General features: G+C 39.1%; 1 protein-coding gene across 3 annotated transcripts in view; it reads right to left on the bottom strand.

Moving 5' to 3' along the window:
* The window catches only part of NPNT (nephronectin), a 55,055-nt gene that overhangs the window by 35,050 nt on the left and 4,558 nt on the right, over nucleotides 1-15,447 (bottom strand). For 2 of the 3 annotated variants that reach the window (XM_064450054.1, XM_064450056.1), the window contains exons 3-4: nucleotides 10,105-10,155; nucleotides 378-470 (exon numbers count right to left, since the gene is read on the bottom strand). In XM_064450054.1, coding sequence (XP_064306124.1) covers nucleotides 378-470; nucleotides 10,105-10,155 — 144 coding nt within the window. The remainder of the gene's footprint in view (nucleotides 1-377; nucleotides 471-10,104; nucleotides 10,156-15,447) is intronic. The other variant, XM_064450055.1, reaches the window with a different exon arrangement.

Here is a 15,447-nt window from a genome sequence, read left to right as displayed (position 1 = left end):
ATTTTTTTTAATTAAACAAATATTATTTCACTATCCAAACCTGAAAATTGTGACTTTATGAAATAACAATCCTGGCCACAAGATTTAATTAATTTGATTCAGATTCATGAGAGCACATAAATACATAATTTACATTAATCTCATTGATTTCATCTGAATGAAAGCGTTTTTTTCCCCTGTGTTATCCCACTGCAGATGTCGTTCTCTCTACAAATGTCAGTCCTAATACCTGAACAGCTACAGCAGTAACAGAGCTGGTATATGAGTTCATTACCCTATAAACACAGGAGACACACACAGCATTTTTGGGGAGAGGGATCAACAAGACTTCTGTGATTTCAAGAAGGAATTCTCTTTCTTGGACTTCACTTTCTTACCTTGGTTGCAGGTTTTTCCAGTGTATCCCGGGTGGCACTTACACTTGTTCGGCCCAACGCATTCGCCATGTTTGCATCCCGGCTGGCATACAGCTGCAAATAGAGGAATACTTGTTATTCTTCCACTCCAGTCATGGCTGACAGCACTTCACTTTGAAACAAATGACAACAACCTAACAAATAGTACCATTTATGTTCCTCCCTTCAGCATCATTACATGCTTCAAATACTGATGTTCAAACATCAGGTGCACTTTCAAGAATAACAACTACCCCAATACACATGGGAAGAGTGAGATACTTCTAAGCAGTCTATTTTTGAACAACACAACATTGTGCTGTTTGGATATGAAACCCTTTTAATACCTAAATAACAAGCAGGCACTGTGCCTTCATTTGCTCTCTATGTATGTATGTACCATGATTCACACCACTGAATTTGGTAAACCTAGAATACGCCCCAGCTACATAGAAAATGTGTGCATCAATGTCATAGGTGGCACACAAAGCAAGCCATAGTTCAGTCCCTGACAGGCAGTAGCACAGATCCCAGCATTCCCCATATTCCTCTATAAGGCAACCCTCTTTACCCCTTATTAGGCAATGTTTTGCCTGAGTCTCTCCCCTTCCGGTGTTTGGATTCTGGCATGGGAATTACTTTGATTTTTTTTTTTCTTCCAGAGGATAAAAGGACTGGGTAAAAGCAAAAGCAGCACTGACTCTCATATACTGCTTTACCACTGCACGTATCCAAGTCACGTCTACTCAGAACATTTCAACCATTTATTGCCCAACCTGCTGTACAGATATAGTGTCAGAATGTGAAGTTACGGTTTACTCTGCTTCCAGAGTCAAATTTGCGAAGTAATTTCCAATTCCCCAAACAGAACATAAATACAGAACTCCAAGAAATAATAGTTAGGAAGCCATTTTTTGGTACCTCTGTCAATATAACACAAATAAAATTCATAAAACAAACTTTTAAAATTTCAATAATAAAACAAGCATTGCTTTTGAAGAATTAGAAGAATTCATGCACAAACATATTTTTGCTGATATAGGAGTAGCTAACAGGAATATTTTCAGAGTGCAATTAATCCTGCATAACTCTGGAAACCATTTTTACAGTTGAAAATTTTAAACAACATTTCCAAGTCTTTTTCTATTAGAAATGTCTTTCTATTACCAAAGATATTGTTTCAGCCTACTAGAAAACTGAAGATTTTACTACGCTCAAAAATTCTGTTTATCATATGACAAAATTCTGGTGAGCTTGCTGTTTAAGCAAGATGGACACAAATAAGACAGAAATCAGGGGGTAGCATAACTTGAATACCCTGTAATCAGGATTTACTATTTACCCTGGCTTTAAGTTCATTTTCTAAACTAACAGTATCATTTGGAATTTGTAAAGTAACTAACTAGATCCAGCTGTAATATTAATTAATCTGATAATAGGCCGTATCATAAAACTGGATGTATAAAGGATGTAATTTAACAGAAATCTGTCAGAAGGCACTCAAAAATGTGGACTGCATTCTAGCCAAGCTGTTCAACAGGGTTGAATTAAACAAAATTAAAACAGAAACAAGAGATTAGTTTTGGTTGTGGAAAAACTATGCAACTACATCTCTGATGTTCTAAAATCTTTTCCATAACATTCAAAGCATCCAGAATCAGCAATTCCCAAAACGCCTCCACTGAAGCAACTGTTAGCATAGGAGTTTGCTCCAGCTTTAGGACTGCATTTGCCCGTTATTATCTGGGCATTTTTTTGTTTAAATATTATATGGCCAGTGATATCCCCTGAGAACACAAAACCTTGTTTTAAACCTACAGCATTGCTCTTGACAGATCTTCCTAACATGATGGCGCAAAAACTGTCTTAAGGAATATCTTAAAACGCAAGAGAGGGATGTTTCTAGTTAGTGCAAGATTTTTTTTTTTCCAAAAAACACTGTCCAGAAATAAAGAAATAGGATTCAGATTCAGAAACACCTCTCAATTAAAGCACTAGGGAAAGGGGCTGCTTAGGCTACTAAAAGGTCTGTTTCAAAAAATATGCCCTTGGGTAACAGACAGATTTCACTGAAGAACTGATACATCATAAAAAACTTCTATAATGTCGCACTTGGAAACAATTAATGGTTTTTTTAAATCACTATGGCCATAAACAGGAAAAAAAACAAAAGATCTCTTTTGTATAGGAGCTCTCTTAGACACGGAGACTCTTCTTTTCCTGACATCACAGACCCAAGTCTAATTAGAGGTGATGATGGCAAAGTGAAGAATATGAAGACCAACTTCATGACTTTGAAGTCACTGGGGAAAAAGGAAAATATGTGATCTAAACTACAGCAGAGAAACAGAAATTACTATAAATATGTTTTTGAAAGCTTCCATGAAATTTCAACTGCACTTCAGAGAAAATCCATATTGTGGAGTGGGATACAGTTATGAAATAATTACTCTTTAAAAACCACAAAGCACCATGGGCTCAACTTGATGTGAAGTGTTACAGTTCAGTAGCTGAACCTGTAGCAACTTTAGTTTAGTTGACCTTTTTGAAGTCTTGGTCCCTCCCTCAATTGCATAGACTGTAAATTAGCAGCAGCTCAGAGAGAGGAAAAAAAAAAAGAGCTCATACTTGAAGACAAAAAGCCCTATAAAATTCAGTAATGAAATAAATGAGATTTTCTTTTTGGTTAGAAATTAAAATGTTCCTCTAATTCAGAAGGTCAACTATGTTTCTATTAGGAATCAGATGTTTTCCTTAATTATGTCAGTCAACTAAGTAGGTCAGACATCGTACTAGAACAAAAGTTACATATTAGCATTTGTTTAAAACAAATAATATACAACTGTCTACAGATATGAAACATGTAACATAGGCCATGTTATTAAATCAAGCAATTAGATCTATGGGGTCTTCAAGAGATCATCTAGTCCAATACATCTCAGCAAACTTAGCTCCATACTATGCAGTATTTAATGTATGGTATGACATACCGTGGGCAACTCCTGATCTAGCCTACCTCCTAGTCTCAAGATATAATTAAGAAACGCACTTAAATCATATGACAGATATCTCTCTTTTCTGTTTATAAAAGTCTCAGTTAACGGAGATCTCAGCCCCTCAGCAGTCTACAGCTCAAGAATGTCTGCTACCACAAGGAAAGTATCGTAATGATTAGCAAACCACTATCCATAAAGTCAAATCATCATAAAATGCTTTTTTTTTTTCACATTAAACAGGTATTTGGAAACCTATGTTTGCTGCCAAACACTGTACTTGAAGAAATCCTGTTTATTAGAGTACCTTCTGTGTACTTTGGCTACTTAAGCATTATCCATCTCATTTATACACAGCCACTGAAATTCAATACAATGTTACAACTGAAGAATTTCTATACACAAGAGAAAAAAGTGCTTTGCAGTAAGCTTAGCAAGGTGTAGCTCAGCCAACACCACAGACACATCCCACAGCATTTCCTATCAGGAATCAAGCCACCCTCACCAAGCAATTTGTATATCTCCCCATTAACTTGAACGGGACTTCACACACTGCTCAGGACTCAAGAAGCAGATGGCGTTCAGCCAAGCCTGCACACCTGGCTGGGGTTTCACCGGCAACATCTACATGCCTTTCCCACTGACCTGCAGAGTCACCAGGCCCAGAGAGGTGGGCTGGCTCCGGCTCCCCCACCTGCAGCCTGCAAATAACTCCCTTCGCCAAAGGAGGAGCTGCCTCTGCATGGTAGCAGAGATACACTCACTGACTCCTGAAGGGTTCCATTTGAACATGGTCAACAATCACAGAATCACAGGTTGGAAGGGACCTCAGTGATCATCTAGCCCAATGAGATACAGGTATAAAAATAAGCCTGAGCCTGACTTCCAGCATTTAACAGCAGGCAATGATTTCAGCTGTTTGGTATAAGTCTAGTCATACACTATGTATGCTGATGTGACTGGGCTTTTCTTTTTCTTTGAATTTTCTACTCTACTTATTTTCTTGCAAAATTCCGGGCAGGGCAGGATAGAATAGAAATAGGAATAGAAATAGGAATAGAAAGAGAAAGAGAAATAGGAATAGAAAGAGAAAGAGAAAGAGAAAGAGAATAATTTGTGTACTCACACACAAACACATGGAGTTTATCCATTTTTTTATGACAATTAAACTCATAAGTAGAGGGGAAAAAAGTCTCCCAGCTAATATTCTTTGCATCTTGACAGTTAAAACAATTCCCCCAAAACTGACCACAACCACCAATAGAAGATTTCCCTCCAATCAACTCATATTTACAATGACTGAAATAACCCATGTCCATAGACCTCAGTCTGCTATGTAACAATCTCTTTCCTACTAGGCAAGAAGGAAATGTAGACAGTGGAGAGTTACATGAGGCTGAGAAAGTCGCTCTCTTACACACTTAGGGCAGTGAAGTCCAGAAGATAAGAGTCTGAAAAGGCTGCCAAAAAGAAGCAAAAACTTTACACTCTTTATAACAATAATTGTTTTAAACAAAAGTTAAAAGTACACTTGTATAGACAAGTGCCACTAAAACCAAGTTTGCTAATTTTCATTGAATCAATATCAACAAAAGACCTACCTTTTCTCCATGGATTCCACTCTGAAATAATTTAAACTGGCATACCCATTGGGTAGTAATGTGGACTGAGATAGACAGAAAGAAATCCTAAGCATATCTGTTCTAATCTTTAGTCAGCTGCTGCTTCTTGATCTAGGCCATAGAATAAATTACAACTAAACTTCCCATTTCATTTTGTTGCCCAATTCATTCAACTGATGTCCACAAATAAACTCTGGTCTCGGGATTATTCATTTCAGTTTGACAATTTTAAATTCCTTTTTTGGGCCAGATGTGAAGACTTGCTCTTTCTCAGTTCCCACTGACTTCAGTGGAGTCAAGCAGGTATCCTAAAGCTTTTTATCTGGCCATAAATCTAACAGAGTACCTATTTTAAAGGTTGGCAAGAAATACCTTTTCCTCCAAAATAAGATGATAAATACCACATTTTAAGTCTGACTTAACTTCAGGCCAAATTAAACTTCCTGTAAAAATAATACAAGGAATTGAAACATGAATGAGTGGTTTGGTTTTAGGGTTGGGTTTTTTTTCCAAGGATGGGAGAGAGGAAGAAAAAATTTCTGGTGGAATGCACATGCTGTTAGCATGTGTTATGCTTGTGTAAAAGCCAGAAGCCACCAATCTTCCCAGCCACTACCTGCTGCTGGTGGTGTCTGAACATGAGTCAGTCATTCTGAATTATTATTAATTGTTGCATAGATACAATAAAGGAAAAAACACATTCAATCAATTCATTATGGGTCTGATATGTTGGGGTTTCTACATTTCATCGGTATTTTCTTCCTGTACACAGTTCCCTCAGAACTGCTCTGGAAGTCCGCCTCAGGTTCTGTCAGTTCCTCTCCACTAAGCTGAGCACCTTTTGAGGGCATGGGTGACTACCACATGCTGTCCCCTCTACTCCTTCTCACCTAGAATTTTAACATTAATGATTTATTTCTTGATTACCAAACACTGTTTGGTGGAGTTCTAACCAGACAGTTTTACTTCCTACCTGCCTAACACCTCCTTTTCGTTTGTGGCCAACAATGAAAACCCCTGAGCTTTTGTGGTGGACTACCTCTACCAATTTAACTACTCTTTGGTTTTCCAACACTTCTATCTAAGTCTTTTATCAAAACAGCATTGAGTATAATTCTGTGCATAATTCTTACGTGCTTTTTCTCTGCTTTGCCTCTTAATTTCTGTTCCTTAATAGTTATTTCATATTCCTTGTGTTTTCTTTCTTCTGTCATGCCCACAAGAGGGTTTCACTGACAGAAGTTGCCCTCAAAGTCTTTAATTGCTCTTTCTGCATCCCTCCACTCAAATCTGCCTCAAAATGCCAGACTACAGATATCCAAACTGTTACTGAACTTCTATTTTCACCTCTCTGAAGTCTAAAAATATGCACAAGAACACCTGCATCTGAAACTAACTGTGCCAACCACCTGCCCAAATGGCCTTGCTTCTGCCCTCTCTTCCCAAGTAACATATAGACCCTTATTTATTGACTCTAAATCCCAGCTCCTTAGAATTCAGCCTGCCCAAACACAGAAAGTAATTTGTGCATCAGCCCAGAGATGAATACTTACTGTTCAGCTTCACAAACCTTTACTGGATCCTCTTATACTGCTGAATGCTGAACAGACTTCCAATCTTAAGTTCACTACTTATACTCCCCCAGTGCCAACTTTATAACAAGATTTGCATGTTGGTGAAAGAAGCTTTCCTGTATGCTTCGTCCTTCACCTGAAACTGGCTCCCTTTTTCCAGTGGTGCTTACAGACCACAGCCTCAAGTTCTATGCTTCTCTCCTCTCTCTGGTGACCAACAACAGGACCCGAGCGAATGGCAGGAAGATGTGCCAGGGGAGGTTTAGGATGGATATTAGGAAAAGGTTCTTCACCCAGAGGGAGGTGGAGCCCTGGAACAGGCTCCCCAGGGGGGCAGTCACAGCGCCAAGCCTGACGATAGTCAAGAAGCACTTGGACAACGCCCTCAGTGACATGGCGTGAATTTGGGGTTGTCCTGTGCAGGGGCAGGAGTTGGACTTGATTATCCTTGTGGGTCCCTTCCAACTCAGGGCGTTCTATGATTCTTCCTCAGAGCCAGCTTCAGCTCACATCTGTCTATTTCTATTTACTTTTTGCAATTCTTTGCAAATTATGCAATTGCATAAACACACATTCAGGAAAATAAATCTGCCTTATTCATAGTAATTTTGATCTAGGATCCCAAAGGTATGAGCTAATTTGTAAAATAAATCACTGCAGCTTTTTCAGAGTTACATATTTCTTCTTTGTTCAACTACATTCAAATGCAGGAGAATGCATAAAGCTTAACCTACCACACAGTTACCAGTAGGTGGTAAAAACATGTCATACCCATAACTCACATTACAGAATTACTTCTGAAAAAATAGCATTGCTTCCCGAATAATTGCACTAGCAGTCACAACATGTATCTCTGCAGAACTTAATAGGCCTGACTAGGGCAATTGGGTATTTATTTTCAGATAATTTCATATGTAAAACATTCCTTACTCTATTTTTTTAAAGATAATAAATGCCCTTCACCAACTTCTGTAACTAAAGACTGATAATATCATCAGATAAAATGGTAGCATCTAATGCCTGAATATTTTTTCACAAATTACTTGCACTTAGTTGTAACATTCACAATAACAAATGTTGTCAAAATGCATGCTTAAGCTTCCATCTAAAGTATACAGTTCCATTAAGTAAGTGGCTCCTAATTTTTCATGCACAACTACTACATTTGCCTGGGTAAATCAGTTACTCAGTTTGCACATATGATTCTGGCAACAGCACATTAACATGACAAATTGCAACCAGTGTGGGCTGTTCATTGCAGTGAATTCTTTGCTTGCCTACAACTGCTGCCAAATATGTTTCTAAACTGCATACACAAATCCAGACCCTGGCTCATTAATGCTCATTAATGCCTTGCTATTCAGAACAGCACTGAAAAGCATGCATAACTTAAGCATGGGTAACACTGAAATCAATAGGCTGTAACTGAGGCTGAGCCCAGAGAGTTGTGGTGAACAGAACTAAATCCAGTTGGCGGCCAGTCACGAGCAGGGTTCCCCAGGGCTCAGTGTTGGGGCCAGTCTTGTTTAATATCTTAATCAATGATCTGGATGAGGGGATCGAGTGCACCCTCAGTAAGTTTGCAGATGACACCAAGTTGGGCAGGAGTGTTGATCTGCTTGACGGTAAGAAGGCTCTACAGAGGGATCTGGATAGGCTGGATCGATGGGTTGAAGCCAATTGTATGAGGTTTAACAAGGCTGAGTGTGCTGGGTCCTGCACTTGGGTCACAGCAACCCCATGCAACGCTACGGACTTGGGGAAGGGTGGCTGGAGAGCTGCCTGGTGGGAAACGACCTGGAAGTGCTGGTTAACAGCCAGCTGAACGTGAGCCAGCAGTGTGCCCAGGTGGCCAAGAAGGCCAACAGCATCCTGGCTTGTATCAGGAATAGTGTGGACAGCAAGAGTAGGGATGTGATCATGCCCCTGTACTCGGCACTGGTGAGGCTGCACCTTGAATAGTGTGTTCAGTTTTGGGCCCCTCACTATAAGAAGGACATCAAGTTGCTGGAGCGTGTCCAGAGACGGGCAACAAAGCTGGTGAAGGGTCTGGAGAGCAAGTCTTACGAGCAGCAGCTGAGGGAGCTGGGGCTGTTTAGCCTGGAGAAGAGGCAGCTGAGGGGAGACCTTATCCCTCTCTACAATTACCTGAAAGGAGGTTGTAGTGAGGTGGGTGTTGGTCTCTTCTCCCAAGTAACTAGCGATAGGACAAGAGGAAATGGCTTCAAGTTGCACCAGGAGAGGTATAGATGGGATATTAGGAAAAATTTCTTTACTGAAAGAGTGGTCAGGCACTGGAACAGGCTGCCCAGAGAGGTGGTGGAGTCACCATCCCTCATGGTATTTAAAAGACATGTAGACGTGGCACTTCAGGGCATGGTTTAGGAGACATGGTGGTGTTGGGTTGACGGTTGGACTCAACAATCTTAAAGGTCTTTTCCAATCTTAATGATTCTATGATTCAATAATGAAGTGAGTGGAAGTTAATCTAACACTTATGTACTTAAATAGTCTCTTTTAAAACAGTCAAAATTTGATATAACACCATGCAAAATTAGAAAAGCAATAAATATTTCATGCTTTGTCAATCTTTTCATGTTTGCATTTCAAGTGGCTCATGATAATTGCTTAAAGAATGGTGCTTTATCACCTCAAATGCCAGTTTGTTACCTGAATCCGTGTGTCTACTGAACTCCAGCAGGCAGAAGCAGGGTAGCACAAGTGTCTCTATGTGTGGTGGCAGAAAACAAATGAGGCCCTATTGCTATTTTGTTTATTAGAATGTAACACCTACTGGCTTCAGGAGAGTTTCTTCTGTATCACAGTAGCAAAGCTGATTTACACAGATAGATGAACAGCTGACTGCTTTGCTCCCCTCCCTGAAGACTGGTACTGCTGTCTGAGGGATAAGTAAATAAGACATATCAATTCCTAAGCAGCAGCAGACTACAGCCCTGGGTACCAATGTAAACTAGTGCTGATTTCATTTTGCTCTGCCATGCCAGGTTGTAGACTGCTGTAGAGCAGGGGCTGTAAAGTTTCCCTGTTGTGGGAATGACAACTTGAGGCGAGGCGCAAAGCAGGCAGCTGGGGGAAATGAGTGCTTCAGCCATCCCATACTAACCTTCTACTGCACACGATTCAATACTGCGAAAGCAAATCAGGCCTCCTAAGTCTGACAGCTCGTAAATATGATGGTGGAAGTATAAACAATTTGCAGGAAGGAAAAAATGTTGCTTGGGGCTTGAGGGTAAAATAAAGAAAAAGAGTGAAAAGGGAAAGGTGCAATAGTTTAGAAAATAAGTATCTCATTGGATAGGTGACTGGGTTAAAACAGCCCTGTTAATTTCCTTCCCCCTCATCTTCCCCATATAGAATGTTTTAAAACGGAAAAAAATACAAAAGAACATCTACATCTTCTCACCACGTATTATAGTTTTCATATAAACTTTTGATTGAAAGGCCATAACTCCAAGTCATAGCCTTGCCAAAATTATTTCAAGAAATATGTTCAGCTAACCTTTGGGCTGGCACCTTAGGCTGGCTATTCTCTGCCTTAAGACGTAGAAAGCTGCAAAACAAATATCCAAAAAAACAAATTCCAGCTTTTTTTTTTTCCTGTAAGGAGGATGGACTTGGCTGGGGTTTTTATCAACTTGTTACATTCCTGGAGACTTACACACATTCAACATTCAGAGCTTTTCTGAAATAAAAAAAATTCTGGTATACATTTAAAAATGAAATACTTTTACATCAGTATTTCATGATGAGATTTAACAAACACATTCTGATATATAAAAGTAATTAAATATAATGACGTGATGCTATTCTTATTCAATCAACTAAGGAGCTACACTTTGTCATGTTTCATATGGTACATAGTTGTAAAAATTCTCATGTTTCACGGTTTAGGTTCAATGTTTCCATCCACAGAAAATAAATGCTTTTCTTAAAGAGACAGTATCCTTCCTTTTAAATATAGGCATATATTTCTAATGCTGCATCTCCACAGAGCAAACATAAAGGGTCAGCATCTGGCTGCTAATTTCAGAGTAATTAAAATGTATAAATATTTATATATATATTTATTTATAAATATCTGAACATCTGCAACCAATAAACATTCTGGCATATAAATTTACTGGTCATTTTGATAATGTTCATATTTTGAATGTCATCTAAAATCAAACTAATGCTTAGAGACCCTTTCAGCTCTTCCCACCATATGAAACAGATATGCTACAAAAGTTAAATAAGATGGAAACATGGATTTATGTTTCGGGCCTACTTTAAATCAATTTATTTGCCAATAAAATTAATGTTAGCAGCATAGCTTGTTAGGCTATGTAGCCTTATTATAAAAGGCTGGGACTTAAGCGACAGCAGCTTTTTGTATTTTAAGTAGTATGCGACCAACACTTAAGGGTTTGCTATGATTGCAATTTATATTGGTTTAAATTAGTTTTAACCAGAAAGTCCCTTAGCATTTATTATCGTGGAGGGAGGCTTCCCAGGTTGTTGCTGGGCTTTGGGAAAATCTCCAAATATGAATATAGTACAGCTGTAAATGGTCAAATCACATTACTGTTGAGATTTTCTTGGGAAAAACTGGACTGCAAAACTATTATTCTCTGCATGAAGTACAGGAGGGATGCAGTGGGGAAGTGGAAAAGGATACTGTATCTTTAACATAGTAAAGTCATAACTGCTTTAAAAGCATAAAACTTCTAAAGCAAAAAAGAAAAAACTAACTGAATAAAAATAGCAAAACCTCATTTTTTTCTTGCATAGCAGTACTGCAATTCTGTATAAGTGGGTTTTTTTTTTTTGCAAAGTACCAGGGATGCAGAAAAATATTGGTCATTTTATAAGCAGATAGGCTGCATATCAGTATTAATTAAACATTGCCAAAACAATGCATTAACATAGACTATATTCTTGCAACCACAAATTCAGTAACAAAACTTTTATTGACTTTAAGGAGGTTTCTGCTAGTGGGTCAGCCTCCTGGAAGGCAATATTTTCATGGCTCATTATTGACAAAATCACAGTTTTATTTTTGTGCATCTTGGACTATACAGAATTGCCACATCCACTGAAAGCATTGTTATGTGCAAGGAACAGAAGTCCTAAGCAGCACATGGCCTCTTCTCCCATTGATGTGTGAGATTATTTATATGGGTAAACTCCCAACAACTCTATCGTTGGTTATACAAAATCTCCTTCTAGGCATCAATGAGAGCACAGCCACCTCTTCCTCTGCCCCACCACCACCACCTTGCATCTCTGTAAATAGTTTGCACAGTACAGGTGCACAGCCTTTAAGCCCATTAGGACAGCAGCAGCAGCACAGACAGTGTAAGTTTCTTCACAACTATTGTAAGAAGGCAGCAGCATGCACAGTTCCCAGCAAAGCATTTAGTTATGCCTGCATCTGCTTGTACAAGCTCCCCTCTCTCTCTGGTCGGTCCTCTTAAACACTGCCTGGAATACTATGTTTTCTACTAGGTCTGACTAAATTTAAATGCTAACCTGACATCCTTCAATTAACATTTTTAATGATGCAACGCTAAAGGGAGGTGTAAACTGATGGCTCGACTTATACTGTTACTAATAGGCTATTTTACTGTATACCTTCTTGATTGCTCTGTCCCTAGGCTTTTAAGCCAATTGTCATGATGGTTTTAGTGTGAGGTGGTGGGAAACTACTTTGCTGACCTATTCTGGTTTTGCTCCCTAGGTAGAATACTCAAACCTCAGCACAGGAAGATAATGAGATGGACTTAAAACAGATGGATGCTCTGAAAGAGCACATTCATCTTCACAACAGTTTCTCAAGGTAGACTTTATAGACTTTGGTATTGTTTAAGGAGAATTCAACATTGAAATGAGTGAAGTAAACAAATAACATCACTACTTGTAAAATCCATGTTCAGTGGGATTTTATTCTTGTTAAGCATCTTCTGTTGGTCAAACTTTCTGTCCACCAAGCAAAATCTCAGAGTACCCTATGCTGACTCATTCATGCCAATTCATGCCGACAGAGGATCTGACAATAGATCTGCATCCATTTATAGAAGCTGCATATTCAACCTTTTATTTTGTACGTATGCAAACACAGCAAAAGGAATTATTTTTGCCATCAACTCTAGCAAAGGACTTGTCCAAACTGTAATCCAGAATGAGGATTCAAGCCAGTTTATATCGCTTTTCCTAAAAAAAGTTTTAACCTTTTAAACATATGTTAAAGTAATATCTCCTTCTACAGGTCTTGGCTGTTAAAGTGCAGCTGAAATTCTGAAGCAACAGACAGCCTACATCTTTAGTGTACCTTGACTACTTCTAACTAGCATACAAATCAATTACAAACAGACATGCAGCCAAGTACAAAGCAGGTGTATTTTGTTCATGAAAGACACACATGTGGAAGCCATTTTTATAGCTTTTGAAAGAACTACAGAGATATTTGTAAGCCAGCTGAAAGCAAGGCGGGTAGACCATTCGTTCTAAGAATAACTTTCAGGAACCAAGGCAGATTAGTGGCAAAAACGTCCACAAAGAACTATTTTTCAAATAACCCCTAGCATGGCCTGTTGGAAACTGAAGAGAAAAACTTCCACTTTCATACTGAGGAATAAAAATCATCACATAAGTCTCTGCATGAAGTAAGTGCATCTCATCCTATATTTTAGTTTTCTGATAGTCTAACCAGGTTCCAGAGCTCAGCATGTGAGTATATATTCACAGTTGATTTCTGTACAGCGGATTATCAGCAAGGTTCAGTCAGCAGCAGTTCCAAGGACTTTCCTGCTGCTTGGCCTGCCTCTGATGTAGCAGAGACACTTGGACAACAAGGCCCAGATTATTTCTTCCTTAAGAAACACTCAGGAAGACAGCCATCCCTGCACAGACATCTTATTAGGGATATGAGATGACAAGCTTCAGCAGGTCTCCTACACTACAGCAGCTAGAATACAGGAATGGACACGACTGTTTTCTATTCTGCAGTTAACATTTCTCATTCATCTCAAAGAACTGAGTTCCATCCCTACCACTGCTGGAAAGTCTCTTCCCCCAAGTATTTCAAACCATGAAAATTAACGCTGAATAACAAAAAAAAAAAAAAAAAAAAAAACCAACAACAAAAAAAACCCCCACTATAACACTGAATCAACTTCCTAAGGCAAATTTTTCTGCTGGCACACAGAAAAGTGTGTTTGTGCAAGATGTGTGCAACAATGCATGCCCCAACTTGGTTTTCCCCTGTACATTTAATGGGTTCTGGGTTAGGGCAACACACTCAGTACCATAGATGAAGTTGACTTACAATGCAAAAGGAGTTATGAATTCAAAATGTACTGCTGATACCTGCTCTCACCAAAACCACTCTGTCACAGAAAGTCAAAACCCTCTACTCTGAGAGAAGAAATCCAGAAGAAAACTCTTTGTAGTCTCACTTTTGCTCTGAGTTATAATTTCGCTGTGTGCACAACAATACCACATAAAAATACAAGACAACAGCCCTATTTTTACACACATCTCACCAGGTATTTTATCAACGGACCATTTTTTCACAGAAGCAGGCTTTTGTGTGATTACTCCCACTACTCCTTATTAAGGTGCAAGTAAATCCTGCAGGCTGGGCAACAACATCGGATTTTTGGACTAATTTCAACTGGGATATTTAACATCTAACTTTGAAGCACTGATGCTGCAAGTCCATCAGTGTAAAGGATCAGCTCTACTGATGATGAGGTTACTTCACATGAACTAAGACTTGTTGCTTAAACATTTCTGCTGCTTCCAACTTAGCCTTTCTACACACCAGGTTTAATGAATAAACCCAGTTTACATACCCGATCAAAACCTCAGAGAGGCTACTTAGTTACATTAGTGATGGAATACATCTACTGTTATAAATCTAGATGAGGCCACTAAATACGTGTGGACGGATTTTCAATTTACAAGGACTTGTAAATGCCAACAAATTTATTTGAGTTACATTTGTTCAGCCCCTTTGCAAAGGTGGCTATATTTGTATCAATCTCAAAATGGACCTGGTTGCCTAAACAGGGATCTCACTTCAGTGTTCACAACCTGCAAGGAAGAAAAATCCAACCTCTTTCAAAGTTCTTGATTGTTTCAGTTGGAGGGACACCTAAGTGCATTTTTGGGATCAGTAAGAGCATTTGGGAAGGCAATTTCACATCACTGAAGAGAGAATATTTCTACTACCTGAGATGTTACAGCTGACACGGACAGGCTTTGAAAGCAAGTTTACAGATGGATCAGACCTACATGCACTTCCTCACGTGTACGAGTCTTGACTGGTGTAATTTACAAACAGAAATGGGATGTTTTAAAGGAAGAGTGTAAATTAAAGGAGGGGCCTGACTTCAACTTCTTCCTACATGTTCAGAAGAGTGAAAAAGACAGCCGAGTTTTGCTGACTTGTGTTACTAAGCAGCAGTAAGTACTGTTATGCTCTACGTGCACTCCTCTGTCAGTCAAAGGGACATAAAAGGAATTACTCCACACATCACAAAAGCCAATTTAGCTTGCACACTTCAGTTTCCATTTGCAACTGTATGGATGGATTTCAGATGGAAGATCAGGAGCACTGAGTTACCAAGGCTTAATGAGTTACCACTGCCACAATCCTACCCTGTTACAGCTGACATACGCAGGCTTAAACCTCTGTCACAGTTAAACCATTACTTTAAAATACACGGTTGGTTTAAACGAACACATCTTTTTCTCAATAGCCATGGGCAGAGGGCATGGCCACGTGTGTTTGGTGGAGCAGCTCACCTGGGCAGCATAAAACATATCCAGGTATGTTAGCAACTTTGCCCGTGGCTCA

Source organism: Phalacrocorax carbo, chromosome 4 (genome assembly GCF_963921805.1).
Source record: "Phalacrocorax carbo chromosome 4, bPhaCar2.1, whole genome shotgun sequence".
Lineage (NCBI taxonomy): Eukaryota > Metazoa > Chordata > Aves > Suliformes > Phalacrocoracidae > Phalacrocorax > Phalacrocorax carbo.
This window is presented reverse-complemented; position numbering and strand designations above follow the sequence as displayed.